At 48.0% G+C, this 20,884-nt stretch overlaps 1 protein-coding gene across 1 annotated transcript; it reads right to left on the bottom strand.

Annotated features, from left to right (window-relative positions):
* On the bottom strand, positions 1-20,196 carry RAB7A (RAB7A, member RAS oncogene family). The gene is made up of 6 exons (XM_030227958.2): positions 20,051-20,196; positions 3,909-3,969; positions 2,701-2,827; positions 1,708-1,926; positions 1,076-1,204; positions 1-957 (listed from the first exon to the last, which is right to left on the bottom strand). Exons 2-6 carry the CDS (start codon positions 3,959-3,961, stop codon positions 862-864), a joined length of 624 nt encoding a protein of 207 aa, XP_030083818.1. The 5' UTR covers positions 3,962-3,969; positions 20,051-20,196; the 3' UTR covers positions 1-861.
* Between the last annotated feature and the right edge of the window lie 688 nt (positions 20,197-20,884).

Here is a 20,884-nt window from a genome sequence, read left to right as displayed (position 1 = left end):
TCATTTCATAGCTGTATTTAATTTTAAATCCAATAATCCAGTGTGCATATCAATGCTGTTATGCAAATCTGAGAATTTAGATACAAGGAAGCCAGACAGATTTTTCCAGAAGATGAAGCCTTTTTGGCCTCAAAACAAGAAGGCTTACATAGTTCATCTCTACTGTACAGAATACTGCCTCTATCTGGACTCTGTGTTGCTAGCACGCCGCAGGTCACAAGTGTCCTCCTCACTTTCTACACAACCTGTGTTTCAGTACTTGAACATGTAATTCAGGAATTTTACACTAATTTATACATTTTTAATTGGTTGCATATATTAACATGTACTATAAGATTTTTCCTAAAGAAGCATTACATAATACATGGATACTGTAAAAAGATCTGATTAGTTAAAAGTAACAAGCATTAACAGAGATACATACAAAACTCAACCTAGTCTGACTGAGTGCTGAGCTTGCAATGAACTATGGGTAATCAGCCTTTCCAATTGCAGCCTTCACAGGGGAAAACACGAGACAGTTAAAAATGTATGTAACTTGTTACACAGATTACCTGTAAACAGTTTCTCTCCATTGGACACCTGGAATTAGATTCAGTTCCAAACATACATAACAGTTTCCATTTTAAACTAAGAGAAAGGTCTGTTACCATGAAGTGTGATGTGGATGGTGTGGGGACCTGAGCTCTGAAGCACAGGACTCAGATGCTCATGAGAGATGGGTGGATTTTGGCAGCTGGAGATGCAATTTTTTTTTTTTTTTTGTAATTTCATTTTAAACACAGAAGAGGGGCTGTGTGTTTGAAGGCCTAAGTGTGATATTTGTTTGTGAAGGACTGTGCTCAACCCCTCCCACTCCCCTCAGCAGCTGCAGCTCTCCGCAGAAGCCTTCGCTCGGTCAGTCTTGTCTAGTTTGATGGGTTCAGGGAATTCATTGTAAAGTTCCACTTCGGTTTCCTAGTGGGAGAGAAGGAGGAGTTAATGCCACAGCTCTGCAGACAGCTCCAGCATGCAAGGAGCTGGGGCAGGCTGGGGGTGAGCCTGGGGCAGGGCTGTACACTGGCCCCCTCCCTACCTGTTTAAGTGCATTTCGTGCAATCGTCTGGAAAGCCTGTTCCACGTTAATGGCCTCCTTGGCACTGGTTTCAAAGTAGGGGATGTTGTTTTTACTGTAGCACCAGGCTTGTGCCCGTTTTGTGGTGACCTGGGTGGACAGAGAACAGCATCATTACCTTCTGCTATGCAGGGAGGGGTTTCATTTTCAGGGCGAGGCCAGAGATCCCTCACATCCAACCTGAGCAGCTCTGACCTCATCAAAGCCACAGCCTTGAAACAGAACACCTCCCCATCACCTGACATACCCAACCTCAGGGCAAGGAGGACCCTGCCCAAGGGCAATGAGACCACAGAGCACTGGCTTGCTCCCACAGGAGCTGCTCAGCACATCTGGGGGAGGAGAAGCAGCTCCTCTCCTTGCACCTCCCTTCCCGGGAAGCTGCTGCAATCCTTCCACCAGTGGGCAGGAGCATGCTGTGCACGGGGGCCTGACCTCTCCAGGCAGGAGAAACCCTTCTCTGGTGGCAGACAACATCTGAGCCCCTCTCAGGCACCTCCCACTCCCGTTTCTCAGGTAACCCTCCCGTATTTCTACAAGGTCTCCCACTCCAGCAGTTTCTTAAGAGGAGGTTAGTAAGTCCCAGTACTCACTTGTCTGTTTTCTAGGTCAATCTTGTTTCCCAGCACAACAAAAGGAAAATTCTCAGGATCCCTTGGACTGGCCTGAATGAGGAATTCATCCCTCCAGCTGTCTAGGGTTTTGAACGTGTTGGGAGCCGTGACATCGAATACCAGCACACAACAATCTGCTCCCCTGTAGAAGGCAACTCCCAGAGACTGAAATCGTTCTTGGCCTGCTGTATCCCATATCTGGAGCAAAAGACAGGGCAGATAAGCCAGTTCTACTCTGACACAGTCAGTCTGCAATTAGGGCATTCATTCCAAAACTCCCCACCAGGCATATATAGTCCCCAGCAAAGCAGACAGCAGCACCTGCAGGCTTAGGGATTTCTGAAGGCACTAAGCATCAAGAGCCAGAAACACCTTCTAAAGATAGTTGACCCTTTTTGTGTTCAGCCTCAGCCAGGGACATATCCTTGTCCTGGACTAGCAGGACTTGGGTATTAGGGTCAGCAGGTGACCTGCCTGCGGTGCTTGGATGCACCTGGATACCAGCAGAGTCCAAACACACCTCTGATAGCTGCGGCTTTTGCTGCCTTGCAGTCAGTTTCACCATGGAGAGATGAAAGCTGCAGATACCAGAGACATAAGCAGGCTGGCAGGTTAACACTACACCCATAGGACTTGGGATGACACAAATGGTTGACCTAGGGAGTCCTTTCCAGTTCTTGAACACAGGGAAGTGAATCTTTCTAATAAGACCTAGTTTACTGACAGTACCAAATCCAGTTTTTTAAACAGGACCTAGCAACACTACTGTTACCTGAACCCAGATTAATCTTTGGATTCCCTTGTTCAGCCCATGCAAAAATTTGAAGAAAAGCCCAGAAGCACTTATTTCTAACAGAAGTTCAGTGCAAACAAGACTCACACCCAGTACAGTCTGGGCTACACCAGAGCAGATGCTTCCACACAAGTGGGGTGATGCCACCACTTGCAGCAGGCAGCAGAGTCCCTCCTTACCTGCATTGTCACTAGCCTGTCATCCACCATCACCTCTTTTGTCAGGAAGTCTGCACCTATCGTAGCCTTGTACTGGTTACTGAATTTCTTGTTCACATACTGGTTCATGAGCGATGTCTTTCCCACCCTGCACAGGAAGACAAAAGAGAAAGGCTTGGTAGGCTGCTTCTACAACAATGTTTGAGTTAACCACCCTGAAGAGAACATTCCAGTGCCCTTCACTGCCCATAACCTCCTGGCTTTTCAACCAGGGAAAAAGCACCTATCTCTGCTAGTAAGGACCTGCACATGAAGAGATGCTGAGGCACCAGCTGAGTAAGAGCATTAGCTACCCAAGGATGCAAAGGATTACATCCTGAGAAACCTCACTTCCCCATCACTAATCTGATCCTTGGTAAGGAACAGACATCACATTATGGCCATGAAGGCAGTTTTGGAAGATGAAGTGCTTCAGAGAAACCCATCATAAACAGTAATCTTCAGCCTCTGCAGAAGGAGGAGGTGGAAAACCAGACAATCTCAATGGCAACAGCTCACAAACACATCTGCTAAGCACCCAGAGGTGGAGATCCTCCCCAGAGAGCAAGCTTAGAGGCTCACATGCCCTCTGTGTGGCTGAGAAACACTCCCAGAATAACAGCTTGCTGGGGACAGCAGTATAAATAAACCTTATGTCATGGGAATCAGGTTACAGCCTGCACAGCAAGTAACCTGTGACAGCAGAGCAGACTCTTGCTGAGAGCACAGAGCAAAGCCTTTCACTCCAAGGGGTGTGCTCCAGCTAGCCCAGAGAAGCAAAGCAGATGGCTCACTACAGACTATGCCTCTGACAGAGAGCTTTAGGAAGTCACCTAAGAATGCTTACTAGTGGTTTGGGGGGTTTTATTTTATTTTTTAAATGAAACACTCATTCCAACAGCACGGGTCCTCCTTGCAGAAGGTTATTCCACTCTGCTATTCCAGTGGCCTACCCACCACATTTTCCCCATTTAATATTGTGGCAGGACCTCAAGATACTAAACTGCAGGGACACATTCAAGACAGAGGGCAGTGAAGAGTTCTCAGACCTGAGGTAACACAGCTATCATGGGCTGTAAAATCTCTCCTCCCAGCACTGCTGATTTCTTACAGTGCATCCAGGCTCCCAACAGTCAAGAGCACTACTCTAGCCAGATACAGATTAGCATCTTAAAGGCTCTTCCACTTACCCAGAGTCTCCAAGGATGATGACTTTCAGTAACACTTTCTTCCTAGAAGTCATCTTTCACACTAGAAAGGAAAAACAATCCCATCACAAACTGTTAGTATGTCATTCCTCAAGAAAGTAAGCAGCAAGTTTGGAGTCTGAGAAACCTGAGTCCCAGCAAGGAGCCAGGGACAGGCAGGGCCCAGCACTCCTGAAACCAGACTCCAACTCAAGACTCAGCATTGCCCATGTGTCTGCCCACTGCACAGGCTGGGCCATGCCAGACCAGTAGTGGCAATTTAATACCAAGAGGTAGATGAGCTGAGCACTTGTCATTTACTGTACCAAGACCCTTCTGGATCCCATTTCCAGGCCATTTGGGAGATATACTAGCCCAGGCCATCTCCCTTGACTCAAAGCAGTGCAGTAAATCATACCAGCTCCCAACACAGACTAATAATTCTTACACATGCCACAATGTGAGGGGTAAGCAGGTATGTGTCTAATATTCTAATACCACACTCAAGCTTTTTTTGTGCTGTTCAGTAGTTTCCCAGCAAAAAATAAGGGAAAAAAAAAAAAAAAAAAAGAAGCATTTCCTCCGTCATGAGCTTGGAGAGGTGGTAGCTTTCTCCAGCAGCTGTGCTTTGTGAAAGAACCAAATCCCAAGGACATGCTGTGGTTGAAGCAGCTGCAACAGCCACACGGGGCAGCTGAATTACAAAGCAAACTGCTATCAGACTGTGGCTTCTCTGAGGGCACAGGAAGCTGACTATGCCACCTCAGTTTTGGTGTAATAAGTTTACAGGGACAAACCTCAACATTCAGCCCACTGATGGTCATCTACTCCATCAGATGATGACTTGTTTGTTCAGTTGCATCCTGCAGCTGAAAAACTTCATAGGCAGGAAGAGAGCTGAGCTTCAGAGTTCCACACTCATCTGCTCCCAAGTCTCCGTCAGACCAGTGAGGCAGCTAGAAGTTCATCAGCTGCAGCAAGCCTGAATACACTTCTGGATATTCTTTAGCATGGTGAGAGCAAGTACAGGCTCTGTCCAGTGGCTGAGCACACCCTTCCTACCCTGAGGCCCTTCTCCACACCTCTGGGGAGGGGGTGGGCCAGCCACTCTTATGTGCTGGATCAGATCACAGACCCTGTTTTGGTACTGACCTGCTCCACAACACAAGGACTTGGCTTCCCTGAAGGAGCCCTGCAGGTTCAGTACAGCAAGAGGAGCCACAAGATGGCTATAGCTGTACAGGCCTTGGTATTAAGCCCCTATGTATGGACTTGCTGACCCGAAGATTCCCATCCTGCTATACCACACTCATTACAGCACACAACTCCTACTCTTCAGGAGCTATTCCTGATTTTCACAGCTAAGGAGGCCTTTGCTTCTACAACAGGGATTTATGTCTTTAAGCAGCTTGATCCTTATGTGCTTCCTGGGATACACAACAGCCTAAGGTGCTAGATAACTACACCCATTTCACCCCACTACTACAGGAGGCCTCGAGTTGTAAAAGCCTCTCACTAGATGCAGTCCAACTGCAAAAGATCTTAATCATCTCAGGCTTTGAGGGTTAGAAGACATGAAGAGCTTTAGCTTTTGCTGTCAGTGGATGCTGCAGAGGTGAAGGAGCACCCCTAGAGTCACTGTAGTGATGCACCTACAGCTACACCTTTTTGGACTGTACCCACTTCACAGGGTTGTTTAAGTTGGGAAAGGCCTCTAGGATCATCTAATGGGTCCAACCATCAGCCCAGCACTGCCAAACCACCACTAAGTCATGTCTCTCAGTTCTACAACTACATGGCTTTTAGACACCTCTGGGGATGGCGATTCCACCACTGACCTAGGCAGCCCATTCTGGTCTGACAGTGCTTTTGGTGAAGAAATTTTCCTTAATACCCAATCTAAACCTATAGGTTTAGATTGGGTATTAAGGAAATATCTAGGTATAAGGTATCTAGGTATAGCTTGAGGCTGTTTCCTTATCTTGTCACTTGTTACATGGGAGAAGAGCCCAACCGAGCTATATCTTCCCTCTTAAGTGTAGATCCATAAGCTCCCCCGAGACTCCTTTTCTCCAGGCTAAACACCCCAGCCAGTCCCACGGAGGTTTGTGCTCCAGCCCCTTCCCCAGCTCCCTTGCCCTTCTCTGGACACACTCCAGCCCCTCAATGCCTTTGTGTAGTGAGGGGCCCAAACTGAACCCAGGATTGGAGCTGTGGCCTCAACAGTGCCCAGCACAGGGAGACAATCACTGCCCTGGTCCTGCTGGCCACACTATTGCTGATACAGCCAGGCTGCCACCGGCCTTCTTGGCCACCTGGGCTCATGTTTAGCTGCTGCCAGCCAGCACCCCCAGACCTTTTCCTGCCAGGCAGCTTTCTGGCTACTCTGCCCCCAGCCTTTGGGGGTTGTGACCCAAAGGCAGGATCTATCTTTACCTTGCTGAACCTCATACCACTGGCCTTGGCCCATGGATCCAGCCTGACCAGATCCCTCTGCAGAGCCCTGCTGCCCTCCAGCAGATCAACACTCCCACCTAACTTGGAGTCCTCTGCAAATGTACTTAGGGTGCCCTCTATGCCCTCACCCAGAGCATTGATAAAGACATTAAACAAGACTGGCCCTAGCACTGATCCCATGGGAACAGCACTGGTGACCAGCTGCCAGCTGGATGTAACTCCATTCCCCACCACCCCCTGAGCACAGCCATCCAGCCAGTTTTTTACCCAGCAAACAGTGCACCTGTCCAAGCCATGAGCAGCCTACTTCTTCAGGAGAATGCTGTGGGCAACAGTGTCAAAGGCTGTACTAAAATCCAGACAGACCACATCCACAACCTGTCACTGATACACTAAGCAGGGTACTTTGCCATAGGAGACAAGGCTGGGCAAGCAGGACCTGCCCTTCCTAAACCCATACTCACTGGGTCTGATCCCTGGTGTCCTGTACATGTTGCACGGTGGCATTCAAGATACCTGCTCCATAACTTTCTCTGACACTAGGGTCAGACTAACAGGCCTTCCACAGATCTCCTTCTGATTCTGACCCTTCTTGTAGATGGACACTTCATTTGCTAACTTTCAGTCCACTGGCACCTCCCCAGGGAGCCATGACTGCTGGATTGAAAGGGGCTCAGGAAGCACTTCCACCAGTTCCCTCAGTACCCACCCACAAAGCCACTGAGTCTTGAGTGTGTATCTAAGTCATGTAGGAGGCCTCTTCCTCATCCTTTATCACTGTTTCCCTCCACATCTGATAAAGGACAGCTCTCTTCTGTTGCTAATGTATAAAAACACTTTTTATTATCTTTTACAGCAGTAGTCCGATTAAATTCTAGTTGGGCTTTGGCCCTTCTGGGTTTTTTTCCTGGATAACCTCATGAGATCCTTGAGATACACCTAAACAGGAGTCAGTGCTGAGGAGATAACAGCCAGGGGCTGTGCAGTGAGCAGCAGTGACAAGTCACCCACAGGGCTGATGCCACCCGTAGATGGGTGTTAGCAAATGCCAGAGAGCATGTGGAGGACAGTTTCTCCAAGTGTCAACACCTCTCTTTTCCAGTGGACTGCATTGTTCACTGATCCAACTGGCAGCCCAGCTATGCTCACCGAGACAGAGCCAGCTGAAAGTTGTCAACAGCACCAACACTGAGCTCTGCTTCTGCTCTTGGCAAGATGCACAGACCACAGCTTGTCTCCCCTATAGCCATCGGTAGAACAGACCACAGAAGCCCCTTCAAGCCTGCACCTCCTGTGTTCACAAAGCACATAACAAGTGACACTTCTGCCAGCCAAGCCAGAGACTTGTGGAGCAAAAGCAGCCCAGATGGAGCAGGAAGCAAGTGAACAGAGCTTTAAAATAGCCTTAAGACAGCTGTGTACACTGAACTGTCATGAAAAAACATCTGCATAGGTTCAGGTCCAGTGCAAGTCACCTGATTTCCTCAGGACAGAGGAAAACAACTCACCCAGAAGTGGCTGTGCCAGAACCCAGTATGTTTCTGGGAACTGCTTCTATTTTCCTCAGAGTGTTTCCAATATCACTTGCTGTGGCAGCTCACTGCCTCCTGGTATTCGAAGCAGCTTTGGACAAGCTGGCATTAGCTCTTGTGCTTAGGGAGGGATTTGCAGAGCCCTAAATTGCAACACAAAATCACACTGCATGCTTATCTCCCAAGTTCAATATAGCCTGAAGTTCCACTATGAGGGGAGGGAAAACTGCTCTGTCAAGATTCATTACCTTAGAAGTAACTCAGCTGAGCAGCCACCTGCAGACATAGGAAGTCAGGCTGAGTCAGAGCTGACACTGCCTTCTTGTCATAGCTGACAGGCTACCCAGCAGTGTGAATGGCTGCCACTGCCCCATCAACACTGGGCAGGTGAGACACTCAGCTTCCATCCCAGGTGATGCAACGGATGTGAGCCATAGCACAGGAAGAGCTGCTGCAGCTTTGTATTTGGTGTGGGCCGTGGGACAGTGAGGAACTGCAGTCCTGGCAGGGACCAGCAGTGGACACTGCCCAGTCTCACACCCTTGTTCTACCAGGCTTGACTGATACTGCCTTGAAGCCCAGTCAGCTGACAGGCCAAGCCCCCTTTAATAATCTTCTATTGCAGGTATAAACAGAACCACACTTCAGAGTTATTCCTTTCCCAGTACAACAAGGAAACACATCCTTGGGTCCTGTAGAAAATGGTTGAGTTGAGACAGGCAGGGGTCCCAGTGACTCAGCACTAAGACTATTTTGCATTATAGAATGCAGCTTGTCTTGCCTTATGGTATTTGACACAATTACTCCAGAGCAGCACCCTGTTGAGGCACACACCCTTCATATGGCAGTGTGAGAGCTCAAATGGGGCTTCTGTCCAGTCCTGGGAGCACTTGTGAACAAACACTTCCTTTTTCAGAGGTATCACAAAGAAAAACTTGTTTGCTAAGTTTTGATCCTACACTCAGCTCTGTTTCACACTATGTGAAATCTTTTTGAGCGAGGTCATCTGCATGACTGCTCAGAACACAGCCTAGAGCTGCACACCCAGCCAGCCCTGCTCAGGAGCCACCAGATCAGCCAAGAGCTGGTCATCAGAATCATTCCTCCTCCTGGCTTAACGGTGCCAAAGAAATGACACAGCTGTCTCTAATACAGGAGAGGAAGCATTCCACTCCATTTTTAATGCCTATCCTCTAAGCAAACAAGCCATTAATGATATGCTGACCCTCAAGAAATTAAGCTGGTATAGCACACTCTGTCCCAAATACTGTTATTACCTTTAACGCTCACCTGCAGGAGTAGCAAGGGAAAACTGCTAACACTGTAAGCATCACTGGTTTAGCTAATCTGAAAGGAAGAGCCAAACCCATCCTATGAAGCTTCATAGCACTAGAGCTCAGATGCAAGAGCAAATAAAGCCTATACCACGTCTAATTAGGTTTCCCTTGTTGCTTCAGAGCACATTACAACTGTCCTTTCCCTTGCTATATTAAGACAGCTGCTTTAACTCAAAGCAGAAATGGAGGGTTACAAATTCCTTAGGGATGTTCACGTGTCAAGTCACAATGTAGGCATTTTAATATTAATTGGGTTGGTACAAGCAAGGAACAGTAGCAGTTTGCATTGATGGCTCACCAGACCTCACATTAGCTATGCTTTAACAGAAGCAGGCCTTGCAAAAGGAATATTCTAAATAGCTCATGGACTGTTTCAGTGTGAAAGCATCCAGCCCTAGGGGAATCTCACCTCCTTGGAAGACAAGGCTCCCTAAGCAGCAGCGTCCCCATACCAGTTTTGAAGCTGCTGAGCAGTCTTTACTGTTTCAGCTTTGCTATTGAACAGCTGGAATCACAACCCTAACATGTCTATAGAGGCTGGAATATTTGACCAGGAGCTCCCTGTTACTACAGCTACCAGCCTGCCACCTGCACCTTCTCAGCAATCAAGCGAGGATGCTGGACAGCACATCTCACCCTTGTGTCCTCTGCCAGGGTTATTTAACACCACACCAACCAGGCACAAAGTGGTAGGGCAGAAGGCATTGAGCACAGCTAGACTCAGAGTTATGGATGCCTAGTTTTGCTCCCTTTCCCAGCAGACATCCCACAAAAAGGTGCACTTGAACCTGAATCACTGCAGCTCTGTTCTGGGTGCCATGGCTGATAAGTAGAGCTTCCACTTTCCCACTATATCACAGGACCTTTAGCAAAAATACCCCACCATGAACAAGCTGATGTGGACAGATCAGGTGTCCACTGGGGGCTACCACACACAGCAGCATGCTCACCCCAGTGACCAGACAAGAGCTACCCTTGTGCTCTGGAAGAACCTTCTGTCCTGAAATGTGGGAAGCGTGTCCCAAAATGCAGCCAACTGCACTTCTGACACAGAAACAGCACCTCTACTCACTGTTCTCTTGCATGGATGTCTCTGTACTACAGAGAGCTATTTTTATTCCCTCCCTCCTCCCTCACTAGGTTCAGCTTTTCTTCAAGGAAACTGAAGCTAGAAATATTATTCAGGACCAGCTCAGTCAGACTGAACCAGTTCCCTCTCAAAAGTATCAAGTTCCCTAGCACATTTGGCATCTCAAGGGCTTATGTCTGCTTAGATCTTCAGCCACTGAAATGAGATGGCCACTGAATGTTTATCCTGTTTTTAGAGGCCCAAGCACACCAAACAGTCTGGCACATACCACTTCCCCCATGGTCACACTGCACCTTGCAATGCTTTACTTAAAACATTTGAGTAGATACCTGAATTTGCTCCAATTTTTCAGCTACTCTGAAAAACCAAGGCTTCATCCTGAGGAAGGGCATAGCCCAATATTGCCATTAGTTAACCAGAGTCACAGTTCCTGGTTCCAGTGTCCGAGCAGTCCAGACACCCTTTGTATTGAAGCCTCAAACTCCATCTGCAGCAGAGCCCCAGATGGGACAGAACAAGCTTTACCACTTACAATTTAACAGCAGCTTGGCTCCCACTGGCTAGTCAGACAGATATTGCTAAGAAAGTGTCAACCAATACAAAGTGACTGCCTGAAGAGTTCAACACAAATCTGAGACCAACAGATACCAACACTAAACACGACACTTACGTTCTCCCAAGACTGATACAACAAGTCCTGTCTTTTCAGCTGGGCAAAAGCACAGCAGTAGTCAGAAGACAATCAGCAGGGGCTATTAATTTCATATCAACGTGGCTTAAGAGATGCCAAGCTGCCTTCAAGGAAGAAACTAGAAATACAGCTGGCTTTGTTTTTGACTGCTACAGAGCCTATTTTCCTTACCAAACCTGGGTGCTCTACAGGTGGAATGTATATTCAGCATCCTCACAGTGAGCACTACTGCAGAGGCATAGGAAGTTATAATAGCAGGTGGGGTCTTGTACTGAAAAAGGCTGCACAGGCAGGACAGTACTCTCTCCCACTCCCATGACAGGACTATCAGGAGTTCAGCTTCCCCAGCTCACTGGAAAATACCATAGAGAAAAGCCTCACATTTAGTGTGGACACGTGCTGTGTCTAAAAAGGAAATCAGGAACATCTTGTAATTTGGGCTGACAACTTGCAAGAACTGCTCCCTGTAAATAGGTTGTTTTTGAGGGCAACGGGCTCTACAGTCCATACAATCAGAGGTGCCTTCAGGCCTTGCAGATGCACCATGAAGCAAAAGTCAGCTCAAGCAGAGCCCACACCAAAAGCACCTGGCAAGATATTTTTGTGACAGCTTCACTGAAGGGTACACTCTAGCTGCTGTTCTACAGTAGCATCTAAAAACTGATTTCCACCTCCTTCTTCCCAACACGTTTATGTTGCTGTTCTAACCAATATATTCCCTCTTGCTGGTACACAGCCAAAAGCTCAAGCACAGCTCCTCATTCCCTCCTCAAGAGGAGCAGCTCAGCAGGCAGCTGAGCTGCTCCACCAAGAGCAGGCTTCTGTCCAGTTGGTACCTTTCCCAGACAGCCCTGTGAGGCAGAAATTACCTCTGTTCATGGAGCTGAAAGCCTCAGCTACAACTTAATTTTTGATACCTTGTGTAAAACATTATATTGCAAGCTGTCAGTGTAAATACACTGTCCAGTATATCCCACCCTCATCTGAGAGTCCTATGACAAAAGCTTCACCTTCTTGACGAACAGCCTGGAGCTTTAGATGCCTGCTAGCACACTGACATGGCTCAGATCAAAACTGAATCTTAGAACATGGTTCAGTATCCCAGAGGAATAAGCTTTTTAGACTATATCTGTCTGCAGTAAGTTCCCACCTCCTTTTGAGGGCAGAGTTACAGCTTCCAGTGCTGGAGCAGCTGCTCTAGAACTGAGCGAAGCTTAGGAACCAGCAGCAACAGCAGCACAACCGCATGGCTTCAAGTTCTTTTCAGGGTCTGCTTCAACACAGGCACCAAACCAGTGTAACAAGGTGCTAAAAGCCAATGAACACGGTCTGAAGTAGCTCCCAGATGGAGCTGACACCAGGCCTACAAAAATATTCTGCTGTGTCCTGTTCATGGGTAACATTCTCTTAAGACAGTTTGGTGCTAAAGGAAGAGAATGATGGGGCAACATGCAGCTTGGAGAAACAGGCAGAAAACCTGGCTGGGAAACAGAAACTTTGGAATAGTTTTGAGCATAACAGATTCCTGGTGTGATCAAGGATGCTCCAGAACCAGTGCTGGGTTAGACACTCCTATCTGTGGTAGTAAGGTTTTAGCTAGCCTCAGACATCCCCTCAATGTGTGATAGAGCTGGAGGCTCTATCACACATCACTTATGTGGGCAAGGACTCAGAGCTCACTGGAAGGAGACATGCCAACATCCAGCTTCCCAGAGTGCAGACAACACAGGGATGCAGAAGCAATGCCACTGGTAGGAGCTATGTCTGCACAGACATTGCAGGACTTGCACATGAGAAGGGGTCTGCCCTGCTTGAGATCTCAGCTCAGCTGTGGCTCCCTTAGGGCTGAGATGTGGAGAGCACTGCATTCCTGAGAGGCATTGATGCATATGATCAGTTAGGCTCAAAGCCCAAGTTCTCAAAGCCAGGCTCTTCAGTCCAAGCCTCACTGATTCACAGGCCTGTTACATCTCCTGGCATTTCTCCAGATGAGAGTTGTTCTATGTTGCACAAAGTTTAAATACTAGCCATGGAACTGAACAAGTTTTTGACTGTAAAGCTACCATAATTAATTATGACTCTACCCTAAAAAGTCCAAACTACACAGGACTAGACTCCACTCCTAATGCCAAAAACTGATCTCTGATTTCTACTGGTTTAGACATCACAACAGCCACCTTCTCGTGAGGAGGCATCATGCTGATCTGACTACATGGTTTGCAAGTGGGAGCAGAACAAGCATGAAAATGCATTTGCTTACAGTACCACAGCATATGTTTCTCCATGTTCAAGCAGACCAACGGTGTGCTTAGGAGCAATGGGAAAGGTCTGGAGGACATTTCTTACTGTCTACAGGAACAGTACAACACCACCCAGGCTGCTGCTAAGCCTAAGATCACAGGAGCACCTGTAGGACCTTCCAGGTGACAATCACACTGAGGCAAAGCAATGGAAGGAAGGGAATGAAGAAAATGTCCCCAGGGATGCAGCTATGCTGGGCAGCCACCTTGGGTGGATCACTTTGCTCCTCCACAACCTGAGGATGATTCCAATCACCTCCATAGACGGTAGTAGGTATGGGAGACTGCAGCTGTGGTAGGAGAGGAGCCCACAAAGATCCCTTTGAAGCTAATGCTACACACTAACAAGAGCAGGATTCCCAGAAAGCAAGCTAGGGCTGCTGAAGTGGAAGTCTCCTGTTATAGGAAGACATCTTAACAAGAAAGCCAAACCCAGAAGCTTCACTGAAAGCTGGATCTTTCCAGTCATGAAGTTTTAGTCCACTGATTCCTCCAGCAGCTAAATGGTCCTTTACACAACAAAATATCCTCTCAGGATTGGGCACACATACCTTAAGAGACTGATAGCAAGTGTCCCAAGATCTTCTTTTACCTTCTCTTGAAGGCTCAAACCATGTCAAGAATGTCATGTCATTCAAGAATCAGTCTTGCTGTGCCCCTACCTTCCAGTAAGAGGAAGTTCCCCTGTTGAATCCTACAGGATTTCAGGTAGTTCCCAGCAGATTTTCCCCAAGGATAAAGCTGTTACAAGAAAAGGCATGCTTGCTTTAACACCCCTCCCCCTTTATCAAAGCAAGCTTAACTTCCCCTATTCTGCCCTGGGGGAGACAATCTCAGGATGTGGGAGGAGAGTTGAGCACATAGCTGGCTGCTGGGAGACACTAGGCAACAAGCCATGTGTCTTGACTAAGGGCCTTGCCTACGCACAGCACTGCAGCTACACCAGCACAGCTTCCATGATGCCTCTACCACCAGGGCCTCTTGGTGGACAGCTTTCCAATCAGTAAAATAAGTCTTGGACTAAGTGGAACACAGCTATGGTGCTCACACAGCCCAGTTTATACAGTGGTGTTAGCTGGCCTTTGGGCACACAGCACCCAGCTAGCGGAGCCACCCAACAGTTTTAGTAACCCTGACATGAATATCAAGAGCCCAGCACAGTTCTCACATCAGGCCCTACCCTGAGTGACAACTCCCTTATTGCTTTCTATAAAACAAGCACACTGTCAGAGGCAGCTGAGTTTTAATCTATGTGTCCAGAAGATAAGGCTGTCCAATTCAAAATATTCTAAGTTAGCCAGGCCACTGACAAACAGTTGAGTTGCTAGATTTTTACCATATCTGACAGCATTTTTAAGTCCTCAGATCAATTTCTAGTTTTGACTACAGTTTAAGTTTTCACAGATTCCTGTGATGCTTTCAGTTTCAGAAACACAGATAATTTTTGCAGTGGTAAGCAAAACACAGATCTCAGACCTTGTCAGTGGTAAACAAGCCTTGTTTATCCACTCCTGGCTGCCAGAGTTCCTAGAGGCTGGGCAGGAAACAAGAGACTGAAGGGAGACTTTGACCAAGTCAAATGACAGCCCTTAGGAGGTCTGCCAGAGGCTGCAACTTACACCTGATACTCAGATCTGAGAGTGAATATTGTGTTTCCTACAGCATAAGAAGCTTGATAGGGGAGAAAGGACAAATACTGATGGGAGATCCTACTAACAGACGTAGGGAAGCACCAGATCAACACTAATGGCAAAAGCATTACTCCTCCTGCCAGGAGGTCCTGTTGAGGTAATGAGTCTTCTAGAGAGGAAGCTTTTTCTAGGGACAGGTTGTAATCTAAGAACTACACCTTGATCTGCAAACAGAACTCTTGATCCTACACACACTCAACACCATGCTAATGTGGTTTGCAAAGCAGGAAGGACAAGTATTTCAGTACCAGGATGGGAGTGCAACACTAGCTTGCCATGACAGCTGAATCAGTGACTAACAAGGAATTTGTACTGTGGAGACTCAGTTTCACACTCATACTTCATACCCTCATACCTCTTGCAGAGATCCTGCATCAGTACTTTACCACTTCACCAGCTCTCTTGATGAAGCTCCACAAAGGTCCAATAAAAGCCTCACTTGCATGGTGAGGTTAAGAGAACCCAGTGGGCAAATGGCATCTTGTTAGGCGGGGAAAAGGTTCAGGCCCAGGCATGTCTCAGCTAAAACCCTTCCACTGCTCACACTCGAGACAATGTCACCACTGTGCCAGTTTGGACTCCAGATATCATTATCCATGTCTGGGAGCCGAGTGACTCAGCCCACTTGAGGGAGACAAGCACCAGACAGGTTACTTTGAAGAGGATTCTGCTTCCAGCTGGAAAGAGTTCAAGGGCTCAGCACTGACTTGTTAGATAAACTGGCAGCCCAGTAACCAAGGTCCAAGTACTTCAGGCAGGTTGGCTCTTAAGACAGCTTCAGTTACCAGCCTCCACTTTTGTCTACCACTTCACTAGTCCACCTTTTCTCTCAAATGACCAGTTACAGTATATAGGGCAGACTCAAGAAAAATACTGAGTTTTTTAATTGACATTTAATTTCATTAACAATTTCTGAAACTCTTGCAAGTACAATTAGACATGATTAGTCACCTTAAATTGTCATTTTAAGTGGTTATGCAGAAGAAAGGGCAAATCACTCACTGTATCAAGTGCCTTTAAATCATACAGAGAAAAATCTGTACCACAGGTTTACACCTCAATCCCATCTCAAAGGCAGTGCAGCCTGTCCTGAGGGTTCACTGCCCCATGAAGACAGCTATGGCCTCAATAACAGGTTTCCTGGCAAGAGAAGTCAAGGCTACTGGAGATAAGCTGCAAATCAACACACTTCAGTGGCCTTGATGAGCTTGCTTCCCTTCTCAGGGTCACTGACCATGAGGGAGCAGCAGCAGTGTTGACAAAGCTTCCCCCACAGGCAGAGCACTGGTTGCTGGCACCGGAGAGAAGGAGCAGGAGCAGCGCTCGCAGCAGCGATGACATCACCAGGGCAGATCTCCGCCAGCACAAAATGCAGCAGCACAGCACGTTGGGCTCCAGAGCTGCATCCCTCCCCATCCCTACCAACAGAGAGCAAAAGCCACAAACACACCAGGAGCCAGAGGGGAACCAAGTGACACAGGGGTATCCCTTCAGCGCCTGCTATTTCTGAGCTGCACTTGTGTAGCTCCTGACCTTGGACACTCATTTGCAAGCTTTATTCAAGGTGCATTTAAAGAGAAATGGGACCTTTAATCAAGCTCCTCACTGCACTAATAAGCATGGTGTATCAACTACTGTCATTCAATTAATTATCTATATCTAATTCAGTTTTGAGATACACAGCTCGTGTTTGGATTGATGCTGCAGAGAGAGACACTTTTATCCTCACAATCTCTGGTCACAGCTATATCTGAAGGCAGACTGTTACACAGCAACTACAAAAGATCATTTTAAGAAGCTGCAGAGGGAAGCCAACTCAACTCTAAATCATGAGGCAATTAAATTGCAATTATCAAGACAATGCTGTGCAAGAATGAAGTACTTCAGCATCTGAAGGATGCAAGACTGCTGCCAGACAAGCAGCACATGCTAATGTCCAACCAAGTTCAGCATTTAGGTAAGGTCTTAGCTGGACTCTCTTCTGTAGAGGTAACAATCTTTCAATTACTCTACAGCTCTGCAAGGGAATCTTAGGTCCACTAGGGCCCAGTAACAGAGACTTCAAAGGTCAGGTCACAGCCACGGAGAAGCCCAGAAGACATAAGGAAACACTGACAACATGCAAGGTGAGGGTCCTGTACTTGGTTCAATTTACTTCAGTTACTAACAAAATTGCTGTATTCTGAAGGCAGGGACATGCAACAATAAGTACCTGTGAGCCCACATCACCCAAGAGTTTCAGAGAATGCAAACACCCAAGTGCCCTATTGCAGAGCCCTTATTCTTGAGCCAGGTACATGCAAACTTTCTCTCACAATGCAGCATTTAAAAACACACTCTAACCAAGCACAGCCAATTTTGTTTACAGCCAAATGTTAAGTTCTGCATAAAGTAGTCTCATTTTCACACAGAAGTCAGACCAAAATCCTATACATGTTAGAGACAGAGCTATTTATAGTTTTGCACAGATGGTTTGATGGTAATTGTCATGTTTCCTTAAGGACAAGCTTTGCCAGAGATTTGCTCCAACAGGTAATTCTCACAACCTTCCAACACAAGTATCTTAAAACACGAGCTTTAAGAAGGTGCTGCAGAAAATAAATCTGGTAACCCTCCTGCTCACAAGCTTTCATTTTGATTAGCAAACTAAGCAAAGTCATATCTTTCCCACGTCACTTCAAAGCAGAGATTGTTCATTTTACACTTTCAGCTGAGGACTTATCAATGTTCTAACATGGCTGTGCTACTCAAAGAGTTGGATTCCCTGGCTTCGACAGGAGGGCCAGGATGCCTGTAGTGCAGACCCTGCAACACAGTTATTTGAATTGTTAACTTGTCACCCTGAAGGTACAACTCAGAGAGTTCTGTTTCCCACCTCTTCACTCTGGTGACCAGTGACAGGATCAAGAAAACAGCGTGAAGCTTTGTCAAAGCAGGTTTAGGCTGGCTACAAAGTTCTGCACCCAAAGGGTGGCTGGGCACTGGAACAGGCTCCCCAGGGAAGTGGCCATGGCCCCAAGCCTACCAGAGCTCAAGAGCACTTGAACACTCTCAGGCACATGTGGGAGTGTCCTGTACAGGACCAGGAACTGAACTTCTATGATCCTTGTGTGCCCCTTCCAACTTGGAATATTCTGTGATTCCATGCTGAGCTATTATCAGGGTATTGGAGTTAGAGGACAGGGAGCACTGCAGGACACCAAAGGGAAGAAGAACATTAAACACAGCTACTCCCTTCCACCTTATCAGTTATACATCACACTACAGGTTGGGAGAGCTAGAAACTGCCATGAGATTTCAGAAGTTTTCCTTATTGAGGGGTCAGATTAGCCCCATAACAGCTTTTCTACACCAGACATAGGGTATTAATATAACAGCACAAAGAGTAAAGAAAAAAATCCAAAACAAACACACACCCCCAAACAAACAAACAAACAAGGCAGTGCTTGAAAGTTAACAGTATTAGAGTTGCTTTACTTCTGAGGACTCAGGCCAGGCAGGCATGGTGGGTCCACTCATTAGTGCATGGAGGGCAAGTCATGTGTTCAGTCAGCTGTTGGGAGTCACAAGAGAGAGGGGGAAAGAAAAGTATACTTGTTCTTCCTGAGTAAGTACAGCAACTTAAATCAAGCCTTGATTATTTAACAAGGAATATTCAAATTACTCCACCCACTTTAACCTCAAATTCAGCTCCTGAGAGAGCAGGGTACACTGACTCCAGCAGCCTGGTTCTACTGGAACCATAGCCAGGCTGCAGCTACTACTCACATGCCATTGGTACCACCACAGCCTTCAAGTCACAGCCAGGCAAACACCATGGCACAGCTACTTATACACCATTCCCCTAAAAAGAGAATCTCCACTTCCCCAAACCTAATACCCATTTGTATACACAGACTGTTAAGCATAGGACAGAGCTGGCTAGCCAGTGACAAGTACTGAAAGCTTTGAAGGTTCCATGCTGGCAAGTGTCAAACAAAGAACAGCTTGCTTACAGCTGGGGGGGGATGGGGGGGGTGGGGACGGGACGGGGACGACGATTTCATTCTGTCATGTGTTCTCAGTTTACATATAAAAACCTCATACACACCACAACAGCCCTGCTTATCAGCAAACATTTGGAGTTTTCCAGGAGATAATGCTGAAACTTCCAGCTTTGAGAACAAAAGGCCTAGAGTGCTAGGTGAGACACACATTTTGATGCTGAGGTTACCTATCCTACTTCAGATGAAGCCAGCCGTTTTTGCTTCTAAAATAAGCCCTCTATTTAAAGGGAGTGCAATTGTCTTAAGTACAACCATCAGGCATTTCCATATTTATTAGTCCCTATATATATGGAAACTAATAACGCATTTATCACTTAATTTACCTTATTATACACTCACAGACAAAAGCACTTCTAACATCCACTCTAATAGTTCTTAGAACTGACTCAGGCTTTACACACACCGACAGCTACTTTCGCAATAACTGCCAGTCTCCTCGGCCACCTCTCTGGTCAGTTTAATTACTCCCGGGGCTGCCGGTTCACGTTACCAGCTCTCCCCACCGACCCCGAGCAGCGTTTCACCGTCCCGACCTAGCGCCCGCCCACAGCCCCGGCCCTTCTTCGGCCGCCCCGAAGCCTCTTCGGGCTTCGCAGGGAGCTACAGCAGCTCCACAGGCCACAGACAAAGCGCTCCCTGCCCGGGAGGCACCGCTCGGGCCACTCCGCAAAGCAGGCTCCACAAAGGCCCGGCCAAACGCGCATCCTGGGAAAGGCCCTCGGGGAGGAGCCCCGGCCTGGGGAGACCCCTCCGTATTGTCCCGAGCCAGCGCCGGGCCCGGCTCCGGGGAGCTCGGCGCCGACAGCGCGGCCGCCTGAGCCCGCCTCGGGGCGGGCAAACGAGCCGGGCCCGGTGCAAAGCCGGCCGGGAGCACCGAGACGGCGCCGCCTCCGCCGCGGGCCCCCCGGTGCCGGGGAGGGGCCGCGAGCGGCTCCCCCGGCCCGGGGCGCGGCCGCCCCCCCCGCATCCCCGCAGGCAGCGCGCAGCGCCGCCGGGCTCACCTGGTACTGCCGCCGCGGCCCAAACCCGATCGCTGCGCCCCCCGCCCGCCTCGTCGGCTTTAATGGGCCCCGCCGCCTCCCGCGCTCGCTTCCGCCTCCCCGACAACTTCCGCTCACGGGGCCCGGCGTCACCGCGCGCCGCCCACGTGACCGCGGGGCCCGCCCGCCATGTCGGGGCGCCGAGGCCGCGCACGGCTGCGTCTTGGTGGTGAATAAATGTTTGTGGGACCGCCGGAGCCCTCACAGACGGGAGGGGTGGGCAGGGACCTGCCTCCCCCGCGAGCTTCCAATGAACACCGCGCCTTGCGCTGAGGGGAGGCGGAAAGGGCCGAAGAAACCTTGGTGCTTTCAGAAATGAACATGGGGACACACAGGCACAAATCTGTTCTTTGGTGTCTTCTAAATAGCATTGAAGAACTAGCACGGAGTTCTCTGCAATTGAATTCCTATGTGAAAAAAATCCCCTCCGTTATTGCTATTAAAAATAAAGAGACAATATTTTAGATTACATAGGTTTAATATTTATAAATTTTTCTCGCAGCTGTAATCTAAAGTGGGGTAGTAGCACCAGCCCTTGTCGGGAAAGAAGATAAAAGATGCCCGTTGAATGTACATTCAGATTGATTAACCAGGCAGTTGTCAGCAGCAAGATCATTAGTGCAGGAAAGTAAAGTGGGACCCTCTGAAGTGTCTGGACCTGAATCCATGGGGTAACAACTATCCTGGTGGCACAAGTGAAATCCGTATTTTCTACTCTCTGTTGGCAGCAGATTCATTTTGTTACTCAGCAATTACTTGAATATTATTACTCATCCAAGTCATGTGACTGCTGTG

Source organism: Serinus canaria, chromosome 12 (genome assembly GCF_022539315.1).
Source record: "Serinus canaria isolate serCan28SL12 chromosome 12, serCan2020, whole genome shotgun sequence".
NCBI classification, from domain to species: Eukaryota; Metazoa; Chordata; class Aves; order Passeriformes; family Fringillidae; genus Serinus; species Serinus canaria.
This window is presented reverse-complemented; position numbering and strand designations above follow the sequence as displayed.